The sequence below is a fragment of the Loxodonta africana genome, chromosome X (genome assembly GCF_030014295.1).
Source record: "Loxodonta africana isolate mLoxAfr1 chromosome X, mLoxAfr1.hap2, whole genome shotgun sequence".
Taxonomy (NCBI): domain Eukaryota; kingdom Metazoa; phylum Chordata; class Mammalia; order Proboscidea; family Elephantidae; genus Loxodonta; species Loxodonta africana.
Window position 1 is genome coordinate 70,397,964 of NC_087369.1, and position 25,455 is coordinate 70,423,418.

General features: G+C 46.2%; 1 protein-coding gene across 2 annotated transcripts in view; it reads right to left on the bottom strand.

The window, feature by feature from the left end:
* Window positions 1-5,019: 5,019 nt before the first annotated feature.
* The window catches only part of MSN (moesin), a 72,682-nt gene continuing 52,246 nt past the window's right edge, over window positions 5,020-25,455 (bottom strand). For both annotated transcript variants that reach the window (XM_010592740.3, XM_064278370.1), the window contains 11 exons: window positions 19,658-19,753; window positions 18,224-18,498; window positions 16,787-16,870; window positions 15,938-16,084; window positions 14,811-14,907; window positions 13,016-13,179; window positions 10,013-10,143; window positions 9,610-9,770; window positions 8,262-8,354; window positions 7,696-7,920; window positions 5,020-7,229 (listed from right to left, as the gene is read on the bottom strand). In XM_010592740.3, coding sequence (XP_010591042.2) covers window positions 7,065-7,229; window positions 7,696-7,920; window positions 8,262-8,354; window positions 9,610-9,770; window positions 10,013-10,143; window positions 13,016-13,179; window positions 14,811-14,907; window positions 15,938-16,084; window positions 16,787-16,870; window positions 18,224-18,498; window positions 19,658-19,753 — 1,638 coding nt within the window. In that variant the 3' untranslated portion in view covers window positions 5,020-7,064. The remainder of the gene's footprint in view (window positions 7,230-7,695; window positions 7,921-8,261; window positions 8,355-9,609; window positions 9,771-10,012; window positions 10,144-13,015; window positions 13,180-14,810; window positions 14,908-15,937; window positions 16,085-16,786; window positions 16,871-18,223; window positions 18,499-19,657; window positions 19,754-25,455) is intronic.

Below are 25,455 nucleotides of genomic sequence, written 5' to 3' on the forward strand. Positions count from 1 at the left end.
TCTAATTGCTCGAGTCTGCTCCTCTGACTTTCTATTGCGTTGTCTAATTCTGTAATTTTATTGTTAATCTTTTGGATTTCTGAATGCTGTCTCTCTATCGATTCTTGCAGCTTATTAATTTTTCCACTATGTTCTTGAATAATCTTTTTGAGTTCTTCAACTGTTTTATCAGTGTGTTCCTTGGCTTTTTCTGCAGTTTGCCTTATTTCATTTATGAGGTCATCCCTGATGTCTTGAAGCATTCTGTAAATTAGTTTTTTATATTCTGTATCTGATAATTCCAGGATTGTCTCTTCATTTGGGAAAGATTTTGATTCTTTTGTTTGGGGGGTTGTAGAAGCTGTCATGGTCTGCTTCTTTATGTGGTTTGATATCGACTGCTGTCTCCGAGCCATCACTAAGATATAGTAGTGATTTATTCTATATTTACTCACTGAGTCTTATCTTGTTTTGTTTTCTTTCAATATACGTGGATGGGCTACTAGATTGTGCTGTCTTGTTTGTTGTAGCCCTTGACTTACTTATGACCTATTACCAGCTGGTTTGGGCTGTTGCCAGATGTATATGCCTGAGTCTATTCACTATTCTTGAGTAGAATCTGATTTTGGGTCATCAAGTGTGTGATGCACCCTAACGCCTATCCACCTCGAGAAGTAGTGGTGATAGTTGTGTGCACCAGACTCTATTAGCAGCTGGGGTTCACACTCCGGGGGGCAGGATGCTGACAGGCTTCCCCCAAGTGTCAGTGAGGTAGGTGTGTCTCTATTCCTAAAGCACCTTGGCGGGAGGGCTCTGCAGCTGTACCTTAGGCCCCCAATGCAAGTACCTCTACTGATTGGTAGGTGTCGCCCTCCTTAGACCCCTAAGGCAAGAGGCTAGGTGGTCTGGGGGGAGCTTCAGCCCTCAGTTCCCTGTTGTGGGTCAGTTAGGGCTCTGTTGAATAAGCAGAGATATCAGACCTGGGAAACGTGTTTTTCCAGTAAATCCGCTAAAAAAAAAATGCAGTCAGATCCCTATCAGAACTGCCTTTGCATTATAACAGCCACCTTGTTCCCTGTAAGGATGAAAACCCGAGATTTGGATCGTATATGCAAAGGGAAAAGCAAAGCCGCGGAGCCGGAGCCGTTCTCCCTCTGGCTTAGGAAATTCCAATGTTAATGAAGCCGCCCGGGAAGGGGAGGGGAGGGTTCAGAAAAACAGGAGAGAGTAGCACCCTGGAATATAGCCAAAGTTGCTTATCTTGCTTGGGATGACTATTTTATCTGAGATTCCCGAGGGGCATGTCGCCTATGTGTGCTGGCTGTATGGAGATTGCCCCCCGAGGGTCTGGCCTGCTGAAGCCGCGGTCAGATCCTCCACTGCCAGTCCAAAGCCCAGCGTCAAGGTTCCCCTGCTGGGACGCTGCACTCCTGGCTCCAAAATCAGTCGCTGCCTCCCGGGGACTTCTCGTCCCGCCAGCCGCGTCGCCGTGCCGCCCCCGTGGACCAGCTGGCCCCCCTCCCGGTGTTAGTTCAGGGGAGTAGGGCTGCGCCCCGTGTTTGCGCCATGACCGGATGCCTTGCTCAGCTCCCCTGTGCCCAATCCAAAGCCCGGTGCCAAGGTTCCCCGGCTGGGACGCTGCACTTCTGGCTTATATTAATCTTTTGAATTCTGCTTGTGGTAATTCCAGGAAGGCACCTTCATCCAAAATATTCATTGATTCTTTGTTTAGAGAGCTTGTTGAGGCAATCATGGTCTGTTTCTTTATGTGACTTGATATGGACTGTTGTCTCTGAGCCATCTATAATTCATTGTATTAGTTCATTTTATGTTTGCTTACTGTATCCTAGCTTCTTGTTTTGTTTTGAAATGCCAAAGTGGGTTGAGTGAGCTAACTTGATTATTTTCGCTTTTGGAGCTCTGATGTCCTGTCACCAGATGGCTAGAGCTGTTATCAGGTATATCAGTCTAGGAGTCCATTCACTTTTCTTGTATGAATTCAGCTCAGATGTCCAGGTAGCTGATCATCAAATGTGTGGTGCAGGCTCTGTCCTACATTCTTAGAGGGGCAGGGGTGATTGGTGTAGGTACCGGTATCTGTTTGCAGCAGGGGATCACGCTCTGAACAATGCAGGGAGCTAAGAATAATCCTCTATGTGTCTCTGAGGAAAGCGTGTCCCTCTTCCCTGGAGCGTACACGTGGATGCGTTCTGTGTACGGACCATGGGCACCCAATGTTTTGGTTGGAAGGACTGGGAGATACCAGTTATCCTTGGACCCCTGTCACGGGTGGCTGGGTGATGTGAGTGGAGCCACCAGTCCTTAGGCCCCTGATTATGTAAGTGAGGACCCTGTTTAATAGGCAAAGCGATGTCAAACATCAAACACCCACCTCTCCACCACACAGCTGAAACTGTTGTAGTCTGCCAAGAAGGGCCTATTCTCCTGAAATAGGCCCACACATGTCCATGAAGTGGGGAAGGATATTCAATGTCTATGGACCGTTTATGCCTGGACAGGATCCGCTTCTGTCCTGGGCTTCCCAGGTTAGTGGAGCTGGCAAATTATCTTTTCCCCCAGTTGCAAATTTATTCCTTCTGCAAGGCCGGAAGGATGGCTCCAGGCTCTCAACAGGGCCTATCTCAGGCCCAGGGAAAGCAATAGCCACTGAAGCTGGCTAGGAGGCAGGGGACGTGGCAGCCGAGAGTGCTGTTCTTCTCTGGTTTCAGAGGTGTGAGTAGGCTGTGTGGCTGGCTGCTTTTCCCTGAGGAAACTGTGGCCAAACGCTAGTGTCAGCCCACTGCAGCTGCTCCCAGGAATGGTGCCACATGCATCTCCCTGGAAGCAGAGGTGCACCTGTTTTTTCCTTTTTTAAAAAAATAAATTATTTACAAGTATACAGCCTGACATGCACAGTATACAAAAGTAGACATCCTCGGGTTGAGTTTAGAAAGGACCTAGAGCTCCTTTGCTCCCCAAGGGAACAAGAACAGTTGGGTAATCATTAGCAGAGGAGGTTCTAGGGGCCTGGAATCCTATCTGCTACCTTAGAAATGATGGTATACATGTATCTTCCTTTCCCAGTGCATGTTCATCCTTCCCCTAGACCCTGGTGGAGATTGTAGGGAGGAGATATAGTTAGTAGTTAAGAGAATTGGCTCATAAGCTAGGTTGTCTGGGTTGACATCATCGCTCTACTACTTTCAAGCTCTGTGACATTCTGCAAATGAATTCACCTTGCTGGGCCTCATTTTCTACATCTGTAAAGCCGGGATAAAACAGCATGATCTCAGAGCTTGTTCTTGTTAGGTGCCATCGAGCCACTTCTGACTCATAGCAACCCTATGTACAACAGAACAAAACACTGCCCAGTCCTTTGCCATCCTCACAATCACTGTGTTTGAGCCCATTGATGCAGTCACTGCGTCAACCCATCTCATCCAGGGTCTTCCTCCTTTTCACTGATGCTTTATTTTACCAAGCATGATGTCCTTCTCCAGGGACTAGTCCCTCCTGATAACATGTCCAAAGCACATGAGACAAAGTCTCGCCATCCTTGCTTCCAAGGTGCACTCTAGTTGTATTTCTTCCAAGAAAGACTGGTTCATTCTTCTGGCCCATAAACCCATTGCTGCCGAGTTGGTTCTGACTCATAGAGACCCTATAAGACAGAGTAGAACTGCCCCATAGAGTTTCCAAGGATTGGCTGGTAAATTCGAACTGCTGACCTTTTGGTTAGCAGCCGAGCTCTTAACCAGTGGACCACGAGGGCGCCTTCTGGTAGTCCATGGTATATTCAATATTCTTCACCAACACCATAATTCAAAGGCATCAGTTCTTCTTTGGTCTTCCTTATTCATTGCCCAGCTTTCACATGCATATGAGGCAATTGAAAATATCATGGCTTTGGTCAGGTGCACCTTAGTCCTCAAAGTGACATCTTTGCTTTTTAACACGTTAAAGAGGTCTTTTGCAGCAGATTTGCCCAATGCAATGCGTTGATTTCTTGACTGCTGCTTCTATGGGCGCTGATTATGGATCTCAGTAAAATGAAATTCTTGACATCAACCTTTTCTACATTTATCATGATGTTGCTTATTGGTCCAGTTGTGAGGTGGTTACCAAATTTGTCTGCACATTGGGATCATCAAATATACTGTAGTCCAGGTCTAACTGCTAGAGATTATACTTTAATTGATCTGAGGGTTCAGTCTGGGCTTTGCAATCTTTAAAAAGACCTCTAGGTGACTCTAATGTACAGACAAGTTTGGGAGCCAATGTCTCAAAATTTTGTTGTGGAAAATTTAAGGCTCGCAGATTGTGTGGTAACTAACTTTTTCATTCCAAGTATTGGCTCACTAAGAATAGAAATGGTAAGAGATAGTTGCGGTGCCAAGACAGCCTGGAAGACTTATCTGGGCCTCAGTTTCCTCATCTGTAAAATAGGGATAACTGTACCTAGTCTACAAAATTGACAAGCTTTGAAAATTATAAAGTACCGCCCAATAGCTTATGCACATACATAACATTCTCCATCTTCACATCACACTCCATTCCCCACCACCTTTTGCAATGGGGCCCAAGGTAGTTTCCCTGACTTTTATTGGCACTGCAATAAGTGAGGGTAGTAGGACTTGGGACAAGCCTAGAGGTCTTCCCAACAGGGAGGCTGGACAGAGCCTGACCACTCTAGGAATCCAGAAATACAAACCACCCCTCACAAGAAGCTCCTAGGTCCCAATGCCAAGCGAAGCCCAGGGGGCATCCATGTGGCCAATGTGTGGCTTACATCCACACTGAAAAAGTTGCCCTGGTGCTGTGGAAATGGTATAGGCTATTGAGTCAGAGTTCTGTGACATTGAGACTAACCACTTTTTCAAATCTATTCCCTCCTTTATAAAATAGGGATAGTCATATCCACCCCTGTGGGATGTGAGGATGGAATGAGATTAGGGAGAGGAAGGGGGTCTATAGAGTGGAAATCATGGTGAAGTATCTTACAGCTACACATCCATGCCATAAAGAAAGATCAAGTCACAGTAAAGTTTTCCTAAACTTTATTGGCACTGAAATAGAACATGGGTTCAACATAAACACCTCCAAAAATGTTTTAACCCCCCCCCTCAAATACACACACAAAAAACCCTGAATGCAAAATATAATCTTTCTCTTCAGCCACCCTGGGGGTAAGTCACTGCTCCTAAGGCAGTTAGGTTGCCCCACAATTCCAGGTTTGAATTTAGCCAATATAGGGCATATTACAAAGAGAGTGTCAATATAACTCACAGCAAAGCACACAAGACTTCCCAAAGTCAGGCAGGGAAAGAGGGAGCAAGGCAGGGGGGTTCTGGGCTGGGGGCCCTGTATGGAGGAACAGGATGTCCCTTTTAGACCAAGCCCTAGGGAAAAGGCAAGCAGGAACAGAAAAACAAAATACCAAGTACTTTAAGAATGGATTGTATGACCTATAGTGACAAGTGACATCACTAATACTGAAAGCTTCTTACATTAATATTTCTGTCAAAACATCCTTTTATAATACAGTGTACACTTCCTATATGTGGGAGTAGTAAGGTAATGAGGCCAATATAGTCTTGTCCCAAGACTAATTTCTTCTAATGATGCATTAGCAAGATAGGCAGCAGTCAATATTGAGTTAGATATCACTGGAATATGAAATACTGTTAGCGAAAAAAAGAACACACACAGGACAGAGAGAAGAAGGCTGCTCCTGAGTAGAGGGCAAGGGATGGAGATGTGGAAGGGACCAGGCAGCCCTAAGGAGCTTCCTGGTTTACAGTTCCAAGGGACAGCACAGCTGGTAGGGAGACCTGGGTTGAAGGTTTGTCAAATAGAGGCAGAGCCCAGTCACTACCTTGGAAGAGGGTGACGGGAAGGGGCTAATGGGTACCTGAGGGGGTTGAGCAAACTGTGGGATCAAGGCCAAGGGCTTTCCCACCACACTTAGCTTCCTTTCACCCACCTGCCAATTAAGCAAGCTGGTACCAAGGTCCAGGGCTCACCATGTCAAGGCCTAGGTGGTACTGAAGCAGGAGCTGTGACCCAAGTAGCTTTGATGGGGGAAGGGATCTGGGGGACCCTTGGCAGGAAAAATACTGAAACTAGGTGTGAACATTTCCTCCCTTTTGGAAAAATACCTGAACAGGGCTGGCTGGGCTTTTGGGTACCCATCCCTACTATTCTAGCTGGGGAAGATTTGGGGATGACTGGGGAGGACATATCCCAAGAAGAGAAGCAGCCCAGGGACCCAGGATAATAAGGGTGCCTCTGCCCATGGAGCTCACTTGAGATAGGCCTAGACTCTCATAAGGCACTGGGGCAGGATCTTCTACTCAACCTTGTCTGAACAGAAAGGCCAAAGGCCTTCTGGAATGTTGATAAAGCCTCTTAGAGGCATCACCTCCCCCACCCCACCCTGGGAGAAAGCAAGTCCCTGAACTCAGGGACAAGACTTATTGAAACTGAGTTTGTAACAGGCACAATCTGGGAGGTAGAAATAAGAATGACTGAACATGTCTTCACCCTTCAATCACTACAAAGCCTAAATAACTCTAAAAGGGATGGACATTGGGAGGCCAAATCCTAGGTCAGTTGACATCCTAGAGTAGATTTCCAGGGCCCTGCCTCCTTATATAAACTGGGTCATACTACAACTCCCTGAGTCACAGGACCCTGAAGAGGAAGGCAGTAATGGGATAGTGAAGGGGATCTAGCTTTCAACCTATCCCACCCTTGACACTCACAAACCACTAGTAAGTGTGAGGGTGTTTTCCAAATCAAGTGGGAAATGCCTCTGATCTGGGGAAGTGATCTTTCCTAGCAGACTTGATTAAAGGGGACAGAGAGGGGAAAGGGAGTGCCAATGGCACCACAGTGGGTCATTTTTCTGCCCAGGGAAGTGGGTGGGGGCTGAGGGGCTAGGTTTGGTCCCATGGTTTCACTGAAGGCTTAGCATGACTCCAGGGCTGCTCTAGTTAGTGGCTCCAGCACAGTGTGAGTTAGGCAAGGGTGTAGGAGTGTGGGGGCAAAGAAGGGAGGAGGGGTCTCTAGAGGCTGGGTGCCCACTACATGGACTCAAACTCATCGATGCGCTGCTTGGTGTTGCCCTGCCGGATTTGGCGTAGGGTCTTGTACTTGTCTCGGCCCAGCCGCATGTTCTCAGCATGGATCATATCATTGGCAGTCTTCTTGGACTCATCGCGGGCATTGGCTAGCTCTGAAGTGAGGGCCTGTGAGGGGGCAGAAGGACGCAGGGGTCAATGGCTTCCTGTCGTTTTACTCCCCCTTATTTGACCAGATTTCTCTCTTTCTCCTTTTGAAAGCCATTTCGAGCCCTGTTAGGACTGCAATGGGGCAAGCACAAAAACAAAACATAGCAGACCCCATGACAATGGGTATCCCCTGAAATTAGAACAACCTACCACAGATTCAGGTAGAAATTGTGTCAGGTACATATTTTCTGAATGTAAGGGTTGAATGGAATGGGAGTTTGGTGGGGGGTGCAGAAGGCAGATCCCAAGAAGGGAAGAGGTGGCCTAAGGCCTGATTAACAAGCAGGGATGTCTGCCTTTAAAGCTCTCACTTTAGAAAAGCTCAGGCTCCCATACAGCACTGGGACAGGCTCTTCTATCCATCCCCTCACAATGGTCCAGGGAAGTCCATGGTCTCCTTGACTCTCTGGCCCTGCCTGCGTACCTTCAGGTGCTTCTGTACACGCTCATTCTTCTCCGCCTCAGTGGTACGTTCCTCCTCACTTCGGTCCTTGGCCATGGCATCAGCCCGCAGATCAGCACTGGCCTCTGCTCCATTCTCATCCTGCTCATCCTGCTCATTCTCAGCAGGTTCCGCCACATGAGGTGTACTCATGGCAGTCTTCAGCTCAGCACGGGTCTTCTCCAAGTCCTCTTGTACCATCTGGGCCTGTCCAGTGACAGAGGGAGAGAAGGACTGGCAGTGAGACCAGGCTAACTAGGGGTGTCCTGCCCAGAAGGAGGTAGGCACCAAGTAGGACAAGTCACTTCATCTTCCTCAGCTGTAAAATAAAAGCAATTTTACCAACCTCACTCGATGGCAGTGGGTTTCAGTGTATTGGGGAATTCTGGGAAGTATTTGAGAAAGCCCTGAGCTCCTTCTCATACGATGCCTGCTATTAAGGAAGAATGAACGTGGGAGAAAGCCCAAACCTAAGGAATCAGAGAAGCCAGAACCTACGTATGTAGTACCCCTTCTCACAGTGCATTGCTTTGGGCACTACGCCTTACCTTCTGCTGCCACTCCACAGCCTCGCTCTCCTTCTTCTGTCGGGCCATCTCCAGCTGGGAGATCCGAGCTGTCAGCTCTGCCATTTCCAAGGCCTGTGGACAATATGCTCCACTTACTTGCTGCCCTAGAGGCTCTTTTTACCAGATCGCTCCATTCTAGCCCCGTCTTCCCCACCCTTCAGCTTCTAGCACAATCCTTACCTGTCCTAGGAAGCCCTGTGGAACACTCCTATCCTCAAATCTACCATAAAAAACAAAAACCAAACCCCATTGCCACAGAGTTGATTCCGACTCATAGTGACCCTCCAAACTACTTCCTTATGTCATAGCTCCCCACCTAGGTTGTAGGCTTCTTGAAGACAAACAACATGTCATATCTCTCTTCTTCATCTCTCTCTCTTGGTATTGCCCAGTACATAGTTGGGGCCTCAGTAAAGCTTTGGAGATTGCTGGGTCACTACCTGAGGCAGCAGACCCTTCCCTGCTATTCTAGAATGTTCACAGATCCACTGAAACTCTCTCCAGAACAAGTATAGGAAAGATATTAAAGTGTCACAAAGGGAACTGAATGAGGAAAAAAGCTTATACATATCCTTACACCTTGAACAAATCTTCCAGAAAAACTTTCCCCTGAGAGTTAGGCCTTAGTTTCCTTCACCCCCACTCTAAACAGTACAGGGGAATAACAGGTCAGGGGATTTGAGCCAGAGGTTCTTGACTTCTGGGTCACATAACCTTTGGAGTAAAAATTGTGATGAAAATATAGATATGCCCAACTCCTCCCCACAAGAAATACATACATATACAGTTTTGCACATGTTTTAAGGGAGCAAATCCTTCAAAAGGAGACATAAATGGGTTCTATTTACTCAGCCACAACTGTGTGACATTTGGCAAGTCTCTTAACCTCCCTGAACCCCAATTTCCTCATCTGGGTGTATTATCCCATATGAGTTAATCCCGGAGAGTTATTGGGAGGAGGAAATAAGAAAGTAAGGAAAAGGGAAAAATTGCTAGGATAACTCTTAATAAACAGTAGGTGCTCAATTAAGTGTTAATCCCTTTACTTCTTTCCTTCCTCCCTTTCTTTTGCCGGGTCATCAGATCATATTCCCAAGGGCTAATAAACTGGAATAAAAACAAAGTGTTAGGGTGGACTGCTTGCAAAGGTTTCTGTGTCACACCAGTGACTTCTCAGCTTGCTTCTGAATGAGCTATCCGCTGGAGGCCTGTGGAGTGGTACCCTGGCAGAAAAAGCCCATCTTGCAGGCAGAGGTAGCTGTAAATAGGCAGGCAGACAGGGGAGAAGACTCAGGCCCCACAATTCCAGACCATCCTATAGCTTTACCAGCTGCTCCTGCGTTTTCTTCTGGTCCTGAGAGGCCTGCAGCAGGGCCTCCTTGGCCTCTTCTGCTTCTTGACGCTCCTTGGCCAGCTTCTCAGCCTCATTCTGGGCACGCTTCCGCTCCTGCTCAAGTTCCAGGGCCCTGCGGGTCTGTTCTTCCAGTTCTGGGAAGAGGAGAGGAGAAGGCAGTGAAAAGTGCAGGTTGAAGAAGGGACGGACCCCTAGCTTTCTTCCTGGAAATGCTCCACCCCCAGGGCACAGCTGGCAGAAGGCTCTGGGCACTATTCTTCTTGCCCTATCCCTTATCTATTCTGTGACCACACCTGGACTACAAGCTAGCGGGTTCTCCAGCTCATAGAGTCAGGCTCTGGGGAAACCCAGTCTCCAAAGTGGCTCCAAGCCTCACCTTGCTGAGCCTTCTTAGTCTGTTCCTCAATCTGCTTTAGCCTCTCCATCAGTTCCTCCTTCTCCCGTTCAATCTTCTCCTTCTCCTTTTCTGCCATCTCACGCTTCTTCTTCTCATTTTCCAGCAGAGCACTAGCGAAGGACAATGAAGGGATGGAACAGGACAGCAGGGCTGCACTGAAGCCTTGGGATTCCCAATGTTCCCCTGGCCCTGGAACTTAAGCCCCACCCTTCCAACATACCCAGAGTTTGTGAGCTTGTACCACTCTCCCTTACCACCACATCCCTATCCTTGCTGGCTACATAGTCCCACGTGGACCAGTACGCTCAGGGCCCTGTCAATTTGCCCCCAAGTCAGGAGACCCAAAATAGAATTCCAGCTCTGCCACTAATCCACTGAGTGTTGCTTCTTTACTGTTGTCCTCAGTTTTCCTGTCTGTAAAATGGCCTAGTAAAGCCACAGTGCAATGGATTTCTCTTATATATGGCCTTTCTGGCCTTGGGTTTGTAATTCTGCCAAAAATGATTGGCTGAGCTGCACTCTTCTCTGTGACTGGTCTATTTCATGCACCTTGCAGGGACTGGTCGATCTGCTATGCAAAAAAAAAAAAAAAACCCATTGCAGTCGATCTATTCCAACTCATAGCAACCCTATAGGACAGAGGAGAACTGCTCCATAGAGTTTTCAATAGTGGCTTGAAAATCTACCCAATTGGATTGAGTGACTTGCAGGGATTGGTCAGTTTGCAGTCCTGCTGGAAGGGCTATGCCTTGGAATTGACAAGGAGTTTGCTTATATAAGCAGACAACCCCAGAGAGGTTTTTAAAGGTGAGAGGGAAGAAGTAGAGAGAGAGGCAAAGAGACAGAGAGGAGGAGGGAACCTCCTAAAAGAGCTGTAACACTGAAGACAGCATAGGATGGCAGCAAGCACAGCAGAGCTGAGGAGCAGAGAAATGGTGGCAGCAGTACAAGTGATAGGAACCACGAGACCGGCAGACGGTGGCAGTGGGCGAGTCAGCCCATGGAGTGGAGATAGGCATCTCCAGGCAGGAGGCCGCCAACAGAGCTGGGTGACCCATGAAGGAGAAGAGTCACAGTCCAGGCCTGTGCAGGTGAACACCGAAACAGAGCAAGTGGCAGTCTAGGGGCCGAGCTGGCCTGTCTTTAGCAGCAGCAGATGCTCCAGCTGTGCTGAGAAATGTAACCAAGTTCTCAACACAGAGGGTGAGAGGGGACCAGGTCTGAGGGCCATAGAGGAGCCTGAGAGGAAGCTTGTCCTGAAAGGGCCAAGAAGAGGCCTGTCCAGAGAGACCTACTAGCCTGCTAGCACAGCAGAGAGCAGCCGAGAAAGCTGTCATGGTTGGAAGCTGTCCTGAACTGAAGAAGGGAGGGATGTGCTCTCTCTATCTGGGAAGCCTTCTAGGCCTTGCCCTATGTGTTTCCTGATCCTGATCCTGAGTTGTTCTTGTTACTTCTAAGCTGGTCTTGATCCCAAGTTGTTACCTGTTACTACTCTAATAAACCTTAAAATTGTGAATATGGTCTGTGAGTTCTATGTGACCATTACAACAAATTATTGAACCCATCAGAGAACAAGAGAGTGCTATGGAGGATGGAGGGAAGGCTAGTGTCAGAAATGGTGAAAAAGTTAAGAGTGGAGGTATGTCTGACTTCCACCTCATAGGAACCAGCTTTGTGCTGATCCTGATTCTTATCCCTCATAATTTAGGTGAGTTTTGATGCTAGATTATAAAAGCCTACCCTCGTCTACCTTGTACAGTGACAGGGAGACAAGTTTTGGCACTGAGCTGGAATGCTGTGTTTCAGGTCCAGTGATCTCTGTGGGTAAGGCATCAGCCCTCAGGCCTAACCCAGAATTTGCTGCAAATCTAGGATATTTGCTTTTTCTTGCCCCAGCACCTTTTCCAGGGGGCCTTATTGTCCACCTTGCCTAGATGTCTTTTTCTACTTCTGAGCCCTCAGAATACTTAGCCTACCCTACCTCTCTCCCACATTCCTCTTCCCTATTATTTTTCTCCATAGTACTTCTTATCATCTCACATACTTTATAATTTGCTAATTTATTATGTCCGTCTCCTTCCACTAGAATGGCAGCTCCATGAGAGCAGGGATTTTTGTCTGTTTTGTTCACTGCTCAATAAATAATTATTGAATGAATGAATGACACAGCATTTGTACCTTAATCAGTTACGTATATACTATTTTTTCCTCTCCTACTAGATTGTGAGGTCCTGGAGGACAGGGTTTCTACCAGATCCAGTTCTGTAAGCTTCCCCTCGATCTCGGTGATGTTTTTTTTCTAAATAAATGTGAACCTTGGGGTCTAATCTCTTGTAGATGAAGTCATTTTCCAGCCTACTAGAGTAGAAGCCTCCTGAAGTTCCAAACTCTTTATGACAGAATACCTACTAAAGCTGTGTTCCTCAAACTTTAATGTATCTAAAATCACCTGGGATCTTAGGATGCAGATTCCTATTGAGTAGGTCTGATTCAGTAGGGTCTCAGATTTTGCTTTCCGAACAAGTTTCCAGGTTATGCTGATGCTTCTGGGCCTCAGATTACACTTTGAGTAGCAAGGGGCTACAGTGCAAGGGTATGGGGCTTCTTAGGAAAATTCTGCCCAGTTTTCCTCACAAAACCCTATAGACTCCAGGTTTAAAATGTACATGATGCCCTCTGATACTGCCATTATTCTGGTCAGATAGCCTGGAGCGAACTAAAGCTCACCAGCATAGCAATGGCATGAGGGTCATAGCCAATAATGCCCCTCTTCCTATGAGCCTTTGGAAGTGTACTCCTGATACCTGCTTTCCAGGAACAGGGGTGCCTTGAGACTTCATTGGGGAAGGAGGGTCTTCCTTACACAGCTCTCTCTCCCTTCCAGTCCTAGGTTTGCTTCATGTCCTGACTTAGCAGGCTTGGTACCTTTGAGAAATTTCCTTGCCCCAGCCCTGGTCCCCACTCCAGTTCTGCAGCACCCACCGCTCCATCTGCTTCTGGTGCTTCTCCTCCCGGGCCTGTGCCTTCATCTGCTGCACCTCAATGGTGTCAGGCTTGCGGCGACGCATGTATAGCTCGTGGTTTCCCATGCATAAAGCCAAGATCCGCTTGTTAATCCGCAGCCGGGGGGCATAGAAAACAAAGTCCTGGTGGGAAACCAGCAATCATAAAGAGTTTGAAAGTATGAGTGAAGATGAGCTTCTGTCTTCTGAAAAACTAAATTCAAAAGCTTTTTGGGGGGGGAAGATTCTTTCATCCAATTCCCTTGTGTTACAGATAGGAAGGCTAAGGATTGGAGAGGTGAAGTGACTTGCCCAGGGCAGACAGCAGGTTAGTGGCAGAGCCAAAACTGGACCCTAGGCTTGTTAACTCTGAAACCAGTGCTCTGTCCGCCAAACCACAATTTCTTTCAACCTTTGCTTATGAAAAGCAACCAGTTGAAGGATCAGAACAGGCTTTCTCTGCTAATTAGGGATCCTGCTGGGTTTCAGGGGGCCTCTCTTAAAGGCCCAATAATCCCTGCATTTAATGCCCTGGGTAGGTGCAGTGTGGGTGGCTGGACTACTCCTGTAGCCTTGAAAAAGCATATCTTATAGCCAGCTCCTTAAATCTTTTTGGAACAAGGCAGCTTGTAAATACATTGCTTGACATGTTTTGTTTGTTTTTTAATTTTTTGATTTTAGTTAGCTTTGTTACTTACCTTTTTCTGATGAAAGTGGAGCACAGCACCAATAAAATACACACACACAAGAAAATCCAGTGACTTTGGGTTTGTTACTACAAATACCACTGGACGAAGGCCACCAACTGATGGCTAACTGTCACCTCCTCTGCCATTGAATCCAAACTGCTATTGTCTCACACAGCTTGGTGTACAGTGAAAGGAGCACAAGCTCTAGGGGCCAAATGGCCTTGGTCTCAATCCCAGCTCTACCATTTTCAGCTGTGTGATCTTGGGCAAATCATTCCACTTCTCTGAGCCTCAGTTTCATCAACTGAAAAATGGGTATGCTACTGCCTTACCTGACAATGTTGTTGAGGGTTTAAGGAGACAACAACGTAAAGTGTCTAGCAGGAAAAGTTCAGAGACCATAGGGCTGGAAAAGTATACAAGAGCCCTCATGAAAAGGGTCACTAGCCCTTGTTGCACAAGGTATATACCAGAGGAGGAGACCATCATCTCAATTTTCTATCCTAACCCCAATCACCAGCTTTCTGGTCTTGTCAGCCACAGGCAACTGAGTGGGTGAGAAGTATGTTGAATGGACTCAAGGTACTTTCTTATTCTCAGGTCACTCTGGGGAGAAGTCTGAGAGGGCAAGAGTGAAGTTCCAAAAAAGCAAGCTTGAAGGATCAGCTTTGGATATGGATTTCTTCTGGCTCTGATGTTTCTCCACAATTAAAGATAAATCATATGTGAACAGTTTCCACTTTCTGGGGCACAGGGGCTTGGAAAGATAAGATGTACTCTGTCTATACCCCAGAGCCTCAGGGCAGCAGAAGGCAGTGGCTAAGAGGCAGCACTTAGACTGCCTGTGGCTCTGCTTCATCCATGTTTCTCCTGAGACACAGGAAACAGGGTGGCACCAAGTACAGGATGCCTCCTGGCCATTTCTTGACATTGACATCCCCATCCATCCAAAACGTCCTTTTGTGCCCTCTGTTCCCACCCACAAAAAAAGTCAGAAAAGGGAGAGAAAAATACGAGATGATTGCTCCTAGCAATTTTCCAGGCCTTGACAAGTACCTGCCTTGGTCAGAAAGAGGAGTCACTTACCGGGGCTTTTTTGTCAATGGGTTTAATAACAAATTTCTTGTCATTGAAAGAGATGTTTCTGATTTCACTCCAGGGGAAGCCTATCTTGGGAGTTAGTCTGCAGAAAGGGAGACCAAGAACATCAGGACAAGGACAAGACAAGAAGGACATAGAGGGCTGGTACCTTGCTCTCCTCCCCTTCCAACTTCTCCCTTGAGGGGGCAGTCTAATTCAGCTCAGCCACCAGGTCAGCTGCCAGCATTAAGGGTGTACAAAGGACTTCCTGATACCACAACTAACATAGTACCCCTTGCCCCAATCTCTGAAGTTTGCTTCTGTGATATTTTGGGTTGAGGCACAGACCTTGTAACATTCTCTCAAGAGATGATAGAGTGCCATCTCTGCTTAAGTGGAATTCTTCCACCCAAGGTTGTAAAAGCTGGAGGGAAGGTAAATAATGAACTCCAGGATTCAGGAGTTACAAGAACAAACTAATCTATTAATCACAATCCTCACAAACCGCAGACCAAAATAATAAAATCAGCAAAAAACATAGGACTGCAGTGAGAAGGATTATAGACCAAAAATCACTTATTGATCACATGGAATTTAGGATTAATTTACAAATGATGACAAGATAGGTTCTAGGCCAGTGTTGTTCAATAGAAATATAATGACAGTCACATATGTAATTTTTAATTTTCTAGTAGTCACATTCAAGTAAGTGAAAAGAAATGGGTGGAATTAATTATAATAACATTTATTTAACCCAATATATCCAAAATACTATCATTTCAACACGAAAATCAATATTTTAAAAAATATTAGTGAGATATTTTACACTATTTCTCACACTGCCTTCAAAATCCAATGTATATTTTACACTTACAGTACATCTCAATTCACACTAGCCATGTTTCAGGTGTTCAATAACTACATGTGGCTAGTTCCTACCATATTGGACAGTACAAGTCTAGTTACGTAGGATTTGGAGGTCTGAGAGAGGTTGTGCAATCACCTGGGCTGAACTGAACTAGGTAGCAAAAGAACTGAGATGGGCCCCAGGAGGTATAATCCTGCTCTGTGGTGAGGGGTGAGTCATAGGTTCCAGAGTAGCCCAAATAAACTAAGAGAGCTCTGAGTTATACCTATCATTCTGCTCATAGATGTTGAGACCCAGGGCATCCACTCCCAGCCACAGCTCTGAGCCTTTCTTGTTCTTGATGCTGAAGTAGTTCACACCGTACATCTCCAGGTCCTGGGCAATCTTCAGATACTCCAGGACAGCATCTTCCCTAAAGGACACAGAGCGGGGGATCACAGAGGGAAGCCTGGGAATCAGATCCAGGAAGATAGAAAGCCTGCCTGCTCTGCGCTTCTCACAAGGACCTTTGTCATTAAAAAAAAAAAAATAGGGGATGGGAAAGGGGATGGAAGGCGAGTAGAGATGGTGCAGAACGGAGCACAGCATAACTTTTGCCAAACAAAACCTGCTAACAAGAGCTTAAGGTTTGAGACTCACAAGAGGAATGGGGGTAGGCTGACCCTTGCTGGCTTCCAGCACGTTAGCTGCCATATATAAGCAGTTTTCTTGCCCCCGTTCATTACAACAGCTTGTTGTATAGGCACATTCTCAGCAGAGGTCAGATGGGGTGGTGATTGCAAAATTATAAAGATTTGCTCTACTACTAGACAATCCCCAAATGGTCTGTCATATTTAGATAACTCCTTCTCCATTTCCTCCTTCATGGCTCAAACTGTTTGTTCTACCAGTTGCGACCATTCACAAAAAACAAAAACAAAATGGCCTTATAATGGTCCTGATCTGTCTTCTAATCTTTAATGTCCCCCATAAACTGTACAAGTGCTAGCATCATTCCTGTTCCCCCACCCCAAATATCCTCCAGCATCTCTAGTCATCTGCCTTTTCTCCTGAGAAGCAACTGTCATTCTACCTGTAAGGGCGGTGGGGCCCGTAGCTGCTAAGGTGGGCTTACCTGAGCATGCCCCGGTGCTCCTCATGCCAAACCTGGATCCGTTCCTCCCACTGGTCCTTGTTGAGTTTGTGCTGCTCCAGGACCCTGGAAAGACAATGTGTGGTGAGCAGTTTAAAGCATAAAGTGCATGAAGCCCACTTAGCTCTTCAAAGGGTTTATGCAAAAAGGGTATGAAATCAGCCCATTGAGGTCACACTGGAAGCAGACTGAAATTATAGCAGAAAGGTATTAAACTAGATCTAAGGAACTGCCTGGCAGGTAGGAAAGATACAAGAATGGGTGACCAAGAAAGATAAGGGGAACACCTTCTTTTGTACCTTTAACCAGAAAATCCAGTAACATGCTGTGGTCTCCAAGCACAGTGGTAAAGTATCAAGTTAGTGCTGACTTGGGGGACTAAGAGTAAGGATGGGCTTCACAGAGCTATGCACACTCTCTCCTAGATCTTCTTGGTACCAATAGTTTGTGGTTGTGAGAATATTGCTCAGGGATGGGCAGTTTGTAGGTGCAGAACAGAGCCCAAATAGTTTTGGGAGAAGCTAACAGGCCCAACCTCCCAGATCTACTAGATGGTAAACAAGGCTTGTTTTAAACATACCATCTCAGATATTACAGCAATGACTCAGGTAGAGCCCCACTATATAATCACTATCCCTAATACCTCCAGGTGGGCTGTGTATGTGACATGGTCCCAGTGGAACTGAGGTTCCCAGAATGAGGCAGAGCCTTTCCTTCCAATCCAAAAGCTTATGAAAATGGCCACTGAATGCAGAGGGGGAAAACCCAGGGTCAAAAAAAATCAAGAGACTAGAATTCGAGATCTGGCTCTGCCTCAGTGAGGCTGTGGGAGATCAGGCAAGTCAGTCCAAGCACCTCTGCACCTCTATTTCCTTAGCCAGGAAATAAGGGTAATGCCTGTCTTATTCATTTTGTGTGTTGTTATGATGCTAGAACAAAAGTAATGAATGTTTAAGAGCTTTGACATTTGAAATTTACAGAAGCAGAAAGTTCTGTACACTGATTATCAATATTAAAAGGCCATCTGAGCACGCTCTGTCTCTGACTTGCGTATGTCTCTCTTTTCTGTAAAACTCTGGTATGAGAGGTCTAAATCAGTGAAAAGAGCTGAGAAAATGGAACCAGGGGTGGGGGAAAAACCAATCCATCTCTGGTTCTCTATATAAGTACCTGCCTCCAGGGTAATGTTCTGTAAGCAGGCAGACAGAGGCGGGAAAAAAGCCTTTTATTTTGAGAGCCATAGAAACAAAAGAGTATGATGCCATATGCAAATGTTTCTCTCTGAGCAGCATAACATGGTCCTCAGGCAGACCCTAATGGAGAAGAGCAGATCTGGCAGCCCCTCTGTAACAGGAATCGATCAGCCTTGGGCCTCAGTCCTCTCTGGCCAGTGAAAAGGCAGCCCGGATGCACCCTTACCTCTGGGGCAGCAACTTGTCCCCAGCCAAGTAGCCAGACTTGTGCACCTCCTTATTGAAGTCTCCATACTTGGACTGGACAGCATAGGAGGCCAGCAGCACAGCAGTCTCAGGTGGGCAGTAAATATCATCATTGAGAATGCCCTCCTTCACTTGCAGGAAGAACAGGCGCTGGGTGATATCCTGGATCAATTCCTCAGATACATCCTCAGGGTAAAATTTGGCCCGGAACTTGAAGAGCAGGGGGCTTTCCTTCCGTACATCCTGGGCGGTCACCTAAGAGTGGCATGAAGTTTTGGGCTCTTAAAAAAATAGGTTTTGGGGGTGGGGGGTGACAGTAGGATGGGGAGAAGACACTGAAAGTTTATCAATTTGGGTAATCCCAGATTGCTGGGTAGCAATCCTTCTGGTAATTCAGGAAGGAAACATGTTACATTTCGTATCCATAATCACTTCTTGTTTGGAATTTCTTCCTGAAATGACCTAACACACTTGATGGTTATAAGCCCTCAAGCCAATAACATTTGACAATATATCCAACTGCCTACAAATCTTAAGGGTAGGCTTAAGAAAGCTCCTCCCCCAACTCCATAAATTAAGCTAAGTAAAGACTAAGATACACAACTGGGGTCTGGAAATTGAATAAGCAAGAGTACAAACTAGTCTGTCTTTTAAAGCCTGAATTAGGCTCCTAACAGCACCACGTTTGTCCAGCAAAAGTCTCCAGTCCTTGGGAAAAGGAGTGGGGTTCCCACCCCCTACACACAATCAGGGAAATAAGCCACAGGACAGTATACAGACCTCCAAAGACAAAGCCAGACAGTTTGAGGGTACTGAGATGAATGCCAGATTCCCGTACGGATGCTGCTTGGGATGGAAAGCCTGAACGCATATATACTCAAAACATCCCATTCGGAGTTCAATTGAGGAAGATCAAGGAGGGAAGCATCCATATTAGGTGGTTCATGCATCAGTTTTTTGTTTTGTTTTGTTTTGTTTTTGGGGGGGCAAATGGATTGTAAGACTATGAGACCTTTAAGATTCTGTCTGGTTCAAGAGTCTATGACTCTCTTTTTAAAAAAATCTCCAAGAGCCCTTGAGTTTTGGAAAGGAATACCAACCCCTTTTTGAAGTGCCACTAATGGTTTTGGTCCAAAACAAGACAAACTTCAAGACAGGGCTCCCAGTGGGAAGGGACGGGTCCCTTCCTTCTTGGAAGGCCATTCTCACTGTTGGAAGTCAAAGTAGTCACAAAGCAGGAGTTTTGCCTTGAATAAGCCCTCTGCCCTTATTCTGATCTGAGGTGGTTAATACACCACCCAGTGAAAAACACAGCCTTAGATACCTTGAGTTTGCCAGCTAGTGAATGTTATGCCCCTGAGCAAGTTCCAGTGGAAGAATGAATTTCAAGCCCAACAGAGGGATGAGCACTTACCTTCTTATTGAGTTTCAGCCAGGTGGAGAAGCCCTTAGTGTCCTGGTACTGCAGACCAAAGAACCAAACTTCCCTCAGGCCAATAGTTTTCACCACCTGGAAGAGAAAACACAAACAACCATTGATTGCATGCCTACCCTGTGCCAAGCACAGAGGATACAAATGTAAAGCCAACATGATCCCTGCCCTCAAAGGATTTAAAGTGTTCAGGGTCTGACAAGGAAATACACTTGGGCAGCATCCAAGAATATGCCAAGAGATGGCAGCATCTCTCTGCACAAAATACTTCTGGTGAAGTAGGGATGGGATCTATTACATACGAGCACTACTACATACCAAGAACTTTACATTCATTTTCTTTAATTTTCATAATAGCCCTATGATATAATCATACACTTAGGCCCATTTTACAGATGGGGAAAGTGTGCTTCAGAAAAGTTTAACAAGCTAACATAGCTAGTGATTGGCAGAGTCAGGATTCAAACTAGGTTTGTTGATTCCAAATCCAGCCAAATCCCATGCTTTCTGCCACCTCCCTCCCTTTCTCTACCATGCCATGCAGCTTGAATTCCCAGGATGGATTAGAGGCTAAAGGTAGAGATTGTTGGTTTAACTCCTTGAGTTGCTCCTATATATTATCCTTTAACTTCAGCAACTGGGAGTAATGCCCACACCCTTCAGACTGAGTCCCATTTACAATACCTAAAGAAAGAATGTTTGAGAAGACAGTGCAGGAACTGTGGTATCTATGTACCCTGAAGCTGTACCATTCCTAGTGGCTGAGATGCTTCTTTTCAGCCATGACCAAAGCCCAGTCATGAGTCCCATTACCACTCACACAGGTCGAGGGTAGGAATGAGAGTGGAAACAGGGTGAGTACCTCAGTGTAGTACCAAGGGGCCTGATGCTCCAGGCCTCCTGGCTTAGCAGTGGACAGTAAAGGTAGGCCTGCCAGGGGAAGAAAGATGGGGTCTGTTCTCCAGCCCATGACATTAGCATGTTAATGGTTCTGACTGGTGGGTCAACTTCAGCATCCCACTACTGGAGATGGTGGCAGTGGACCGTAGCCATATCCTAGTGAAGTCATGCTGGCATAAGACAGTCTTCTTTATCTTTTCTTTTTGTGTGTGTGCGGGGAGGCAGGGTAAGGTGGACAGCGAATCTAAGAAAGTTACCTGGAGACAGAATCAAGGAACAAGGACCCAGTGTTGCTGATGTCCTTCTCTGTGAATAAATCAGTATCTCCCCTCAACACACACACATACGCATCCATCCACTGCATCCAAAAAGTTTCTGCTGTTCATCCAAAACCAGTCTCCACAGTCATACCTAGAGCTTAAAATCTAGAGCTTTAGCAACCGCAAGGAAAAAGTAGCTCATATTTATTAAGCACCTACTTTGTCCCATTTCATAAACAAAGAAATTAAGGTTTAGAGAGGCAACCTGTCTAAAAACCAGACCCTGGACTGGAACCCTGAAGTATCTGACTCCAAAGCCTGTACCCATTCTACTCTAGCATGCTGCCTCCTAATGCCAAGGGCTCACAGGAGCTTAGGACGCCTGGCGTTCTCAAGTGACTGACAGTGTTGTCTCTCTGTTGTCCCAGATGCTCAAGCCAGATAATGAACTTTGGCAGCCCCTGCACCTAGAAATGGTTCCTGGCTTTCCCAATATGTCCAGTCAACAACCGCTTTGGGGAGAAGCCATGTCCCCAAGTCAACAGCCCTCATTGCTCACTAGGGGACATGCTTGGTGGTTAGCCTTCTATTTCACAGATTGAATCAGGTATTAGGAAACCTTAGAGTAAGTCTCACTTCTATCTCCAGCTTTCTGTGTAATCTTGAGGCAGCACATGTCCCTCTCTGGGCCTCAGCCTCCCCATTTATCCAAAGCGGGGCTGTGGTTTACAGGGTCTCTTTCTTCTCTCAACTTCTATCATTCTATTAATTAGGTTACAAGGCTACTTTGCAAGAGGCTAAAGAATACAATCCCATTTCCCACCTACCTCTTGCCAACTTGGGTAATTAGGAACAGGTTGAAAAAAGATAAATGGGGGAGAAGCAGGTAAGGAAAGGTGAAAAGGCTTCTGAGATTCAAAGGCCAAGTGAGTCCCTGACTCTATATCAAATTCAACCCAAGGAGAGAGGAGACGGACCCACTGAAAATGCTGAAGATAAGATGGACCATCATTCGTGCCAAGATGCTAGGTCAGGGGCGGTGGAGGTGGGGTAAACTGGAAACAGAACTGGTAGAGCAGCAACAGGCCTTTGTCTGTATGAAAGCCAAGTTGTAGAAGCTCAAAGATACCAGGACTGAAGGGAATGAGGCAGGCACAGACTAGGCAGCCAGTTCCAGCAGTCCCAGGAGTGAGCTCTGTGGCCTCTTTTTGCACTAGTGGAGTGGGTGGAGTGGGTGGGGGTGTGATGAAACAAGGGAGATTATGGGAACAAAAGTAGTTCCAGACTCCAGAGTTGCTCTAAGAAGTTGGACCAAAAAAAAAAAAAAAAGCAATGTCAAAAGAAATTTCAGAATCACTGGGGAACTTCAACCTCTCTGAGCACTGTGTCTTCCTTTGTGACATATAAATTTTCTACTTCCTCACGTTCCAGGACTTGGAAAGATGAGCACTGTCTCTCAGCCTCCACTGAAGTCCCAGAGTGAGGAAGCATGAGTATGGAGGAAAGGAAATGGGATCTGAAATCAGAATTGAGACTGAAAAATAACAATGGGCAAAAGAGATAATCTCTAAGCCCAGACTACAAAGAAATATCCAGTTAAGGTCCACAGGGTGCTGGAAACCATTTGATCAGGCAACTCTTGGCCCCATTTCTAAGGCCCAGGTCCTCTGGCTTTGCTTCTACTGAGACCTCAATTCCAGAGAAAGAAAAAACCTTATTTTCAAGTGAGAGAGAGCATCTAGCTTCTGGTTCTAGGAACAACCTCTATGGCTCCAGTTGCTAGAGTCCTCACCATTCCACTCTAAGAAATGGCTACATCCCTGAGGGGAAATAAAGCCATTCTTGGCTCCCTTTGATCCAGCTAATCTGGCCTGAGCCAGTATTTCTCAAAGCTGCCCATGGAAAAAATCCTTAAGCAGCAGGAAATGATGAATGCATAATATTCACGGGGAGGGGGTAGAGAAAGGGGGATAATAAGTAGATAGCTGTATGCCAGAATTTCTTTGAAGCCTCAGGTTTGATCGTAATCTTTTGTGCAAATTTTACGTTCTACTCCTAAGATACCTACGTTTTAATAATGAAACAGGTTAACATCTACAAGTAAAATTGATGCTCCAAGATATCTGAATCACATTTATTCCACAGCTTTTTGTGCCTCTCAGAACTTGCCACATACACCTTGAGGAACTCAGGCTTCAGTTTGTAAGACACTGGCTTAAGAAACTTGAGGCTGTGTGTTCCACTCAGCCCCACAACACAAACCTGAGAAACAGACTGTGGAGAGTTATAGGGTCCGAGCACCATAAACGGGAAAACTGAGGTCCAGTGAGGAGAAAAGATTTGCCTCTGAGAAAATCTTCACTAATTACCAGGAGATTCCAGATATAAGAAAGAACTCCCTTTACCTCTCTTTTTCAAATGTGGAGGCTGCCTACATCTGGGGTCTGTGAGGGGACGGGAAAGCAGGTCAGTTCTGGAGCCCAGAGCCTCCCTTCCTGTATCCCCCACATATCTATCTGAGTAAACAACTAGTAACATCATCAACCCCTTCAAAAGCCCAGAGAAGGATTGGAAAGCAAGGCTGGGGCCTCAAGAGAGAATTTTACGAGAGATTACGTGCCTAACTGTGTCATTGCCCAAACACCTGAGGTCAGCTGAGATCCCATTACAGATTTGGCAGCAACTGTGTCAGCCACCCACCTGAAAGCATATCAATGCACAAGTGGAAATGGATAAAATTCTCCAGAAGGGAGGACTACCACCACCACTGTTTCTGCTACTCCACACTGCCTGCGCTTAAGTGGACAGAACCAGCTCAGTTGGGGTCCTAAGTTTACGGACCAAACTTTCTTCCACTCAGTATAGGAGCAGCCAAAGGGGCACAACTGACAAAAGGTGCTGGAAAAACCGGAAGTGCCAATCAGATGCCCTGGTTCAAGCCCCAACTATAACACTTCCCAGCTGTGTGACCTTTAACAGGTCTTTTCTCCCTCTCTAAACTATAAGATGGTGATACCACTACAACAACAAATGTTAGTTATTTTAAAAAAAAAAAGATGAAAGAAAAGGGTTCCTGTCCTCAATGAAGAGTCCACAAGTCCTGAATACTTTACTGAGCAAACAAATCCTCCTGATTTCATGGCTTCCTCATTTGAACTCCCAGGGCAATTTGCACCTATTCAGCCCTTAATAAGAACAAACAATGTTAAAATGACTGCTATGCACCAAGCGCTTTACTTATTTGAGGATTAAATAAGATCACAAAGTCTCTCTGAGATTAGCGTGAGCAGCATTTTACACATGAGGTAAGGAAAATCTTGAAAGGCTAAATGAGCCTTCCAAGGTTACACAGCTAAGTTAAACCAAAAAAACCAAACCCTTTTGCCATTGCCATAGCAACCGTATAGGACAGAGTAGAGCTGCCCCATAGGGTTTCCAAGGAGCATCTGGTGGATTCAAACTGCTGACCTTTTGGTTAGCAGCCATAGCACTTAACCACTATGCCACCAGGGTTTCCACACAGCTTAATAGCAGGTCAGATTTTGAACCCAGGACTGACTCTAAATCCTATGCTCTCTATGCAACCTGAACCTTAGGGGTGTTTCTTTCATTCTATGTGGGAGGAGAACTGCATGTCCTTTCCTATGTCTCCAAGTTCTTTAAGGGCAGGGACAGTGTTTGATAGAGCTAGGGACTCTCCTTGAGACATAGCAGACCCTCAGTCAATACTGAATGAGTGAAAGAATAGATGAATGCTTTGAGATATCATCTCCCTTCTAGAGCTCAAAGACCTTGAGGATAGAGGACAGCTAGAACTAGACTCTAACTAGAGCTAGAGAACAGGGCTGGGGAGGAGGCAGACAGAGGATACTCAAAATGGAACTCAAGGTAGCAGTACTGCCCCTTAGTGGCACCTAGGTAATCCAAGATCAAGAGCCCTCTGAAGACTCCATGGATGGAATGGCTATAGCAAACACTTGTTTTCTCCCCTCCCTAGCTGTGAGCACATCCACAAGAAGAAACAGGGTTAAATGGGAGGAACTGTGGGCACCACTTCCCTTTCCCACCAGGCCCTGGGCCTCCCCCGATCTATGGCTTCCCATTGTTGACTGTTATTTATCTCTAATGCCAAGGATGATGTTTCCTCTCTAGTCAGCTTCCTCTCTGGTCATCAGCCAGATGACTGCTGGGTTCCAGGATGGCCTCAGGGATTTTGTCAATTCATCCCAAGGAGTCCAGCTCCTTCCTTCCAGACCTCAGTTCCGCTAGGAGGGCCTCCTTGAATGATGAGTCTCAAGGGGCAAACAAAACGGACTTCCTCCCTCATGTCTCATCAAGTTAGAGAGAGGGAAGACCTCACATTCCCCAACTGCCTGTGAACACATACCTCTGTGGATTCCCATCCAGACCTTTCTCAGTCCCTAAAAGGGCCAAGTGCACAATTCCTTGTCTTAAACTGAAATCTGTTTTCCTGTAGTTTTCACCTATGGGATCCCAGCTCTACCCATTTTGATCGGACAAGGCCTGACTTCTCCCTCCTTCCTGTCACAGCGCCTCAGAGGTCTGAAGACAGAGAACACATTTCCCCTTGAGTCTTCTCCAAGCAAACAGCCTCATTCG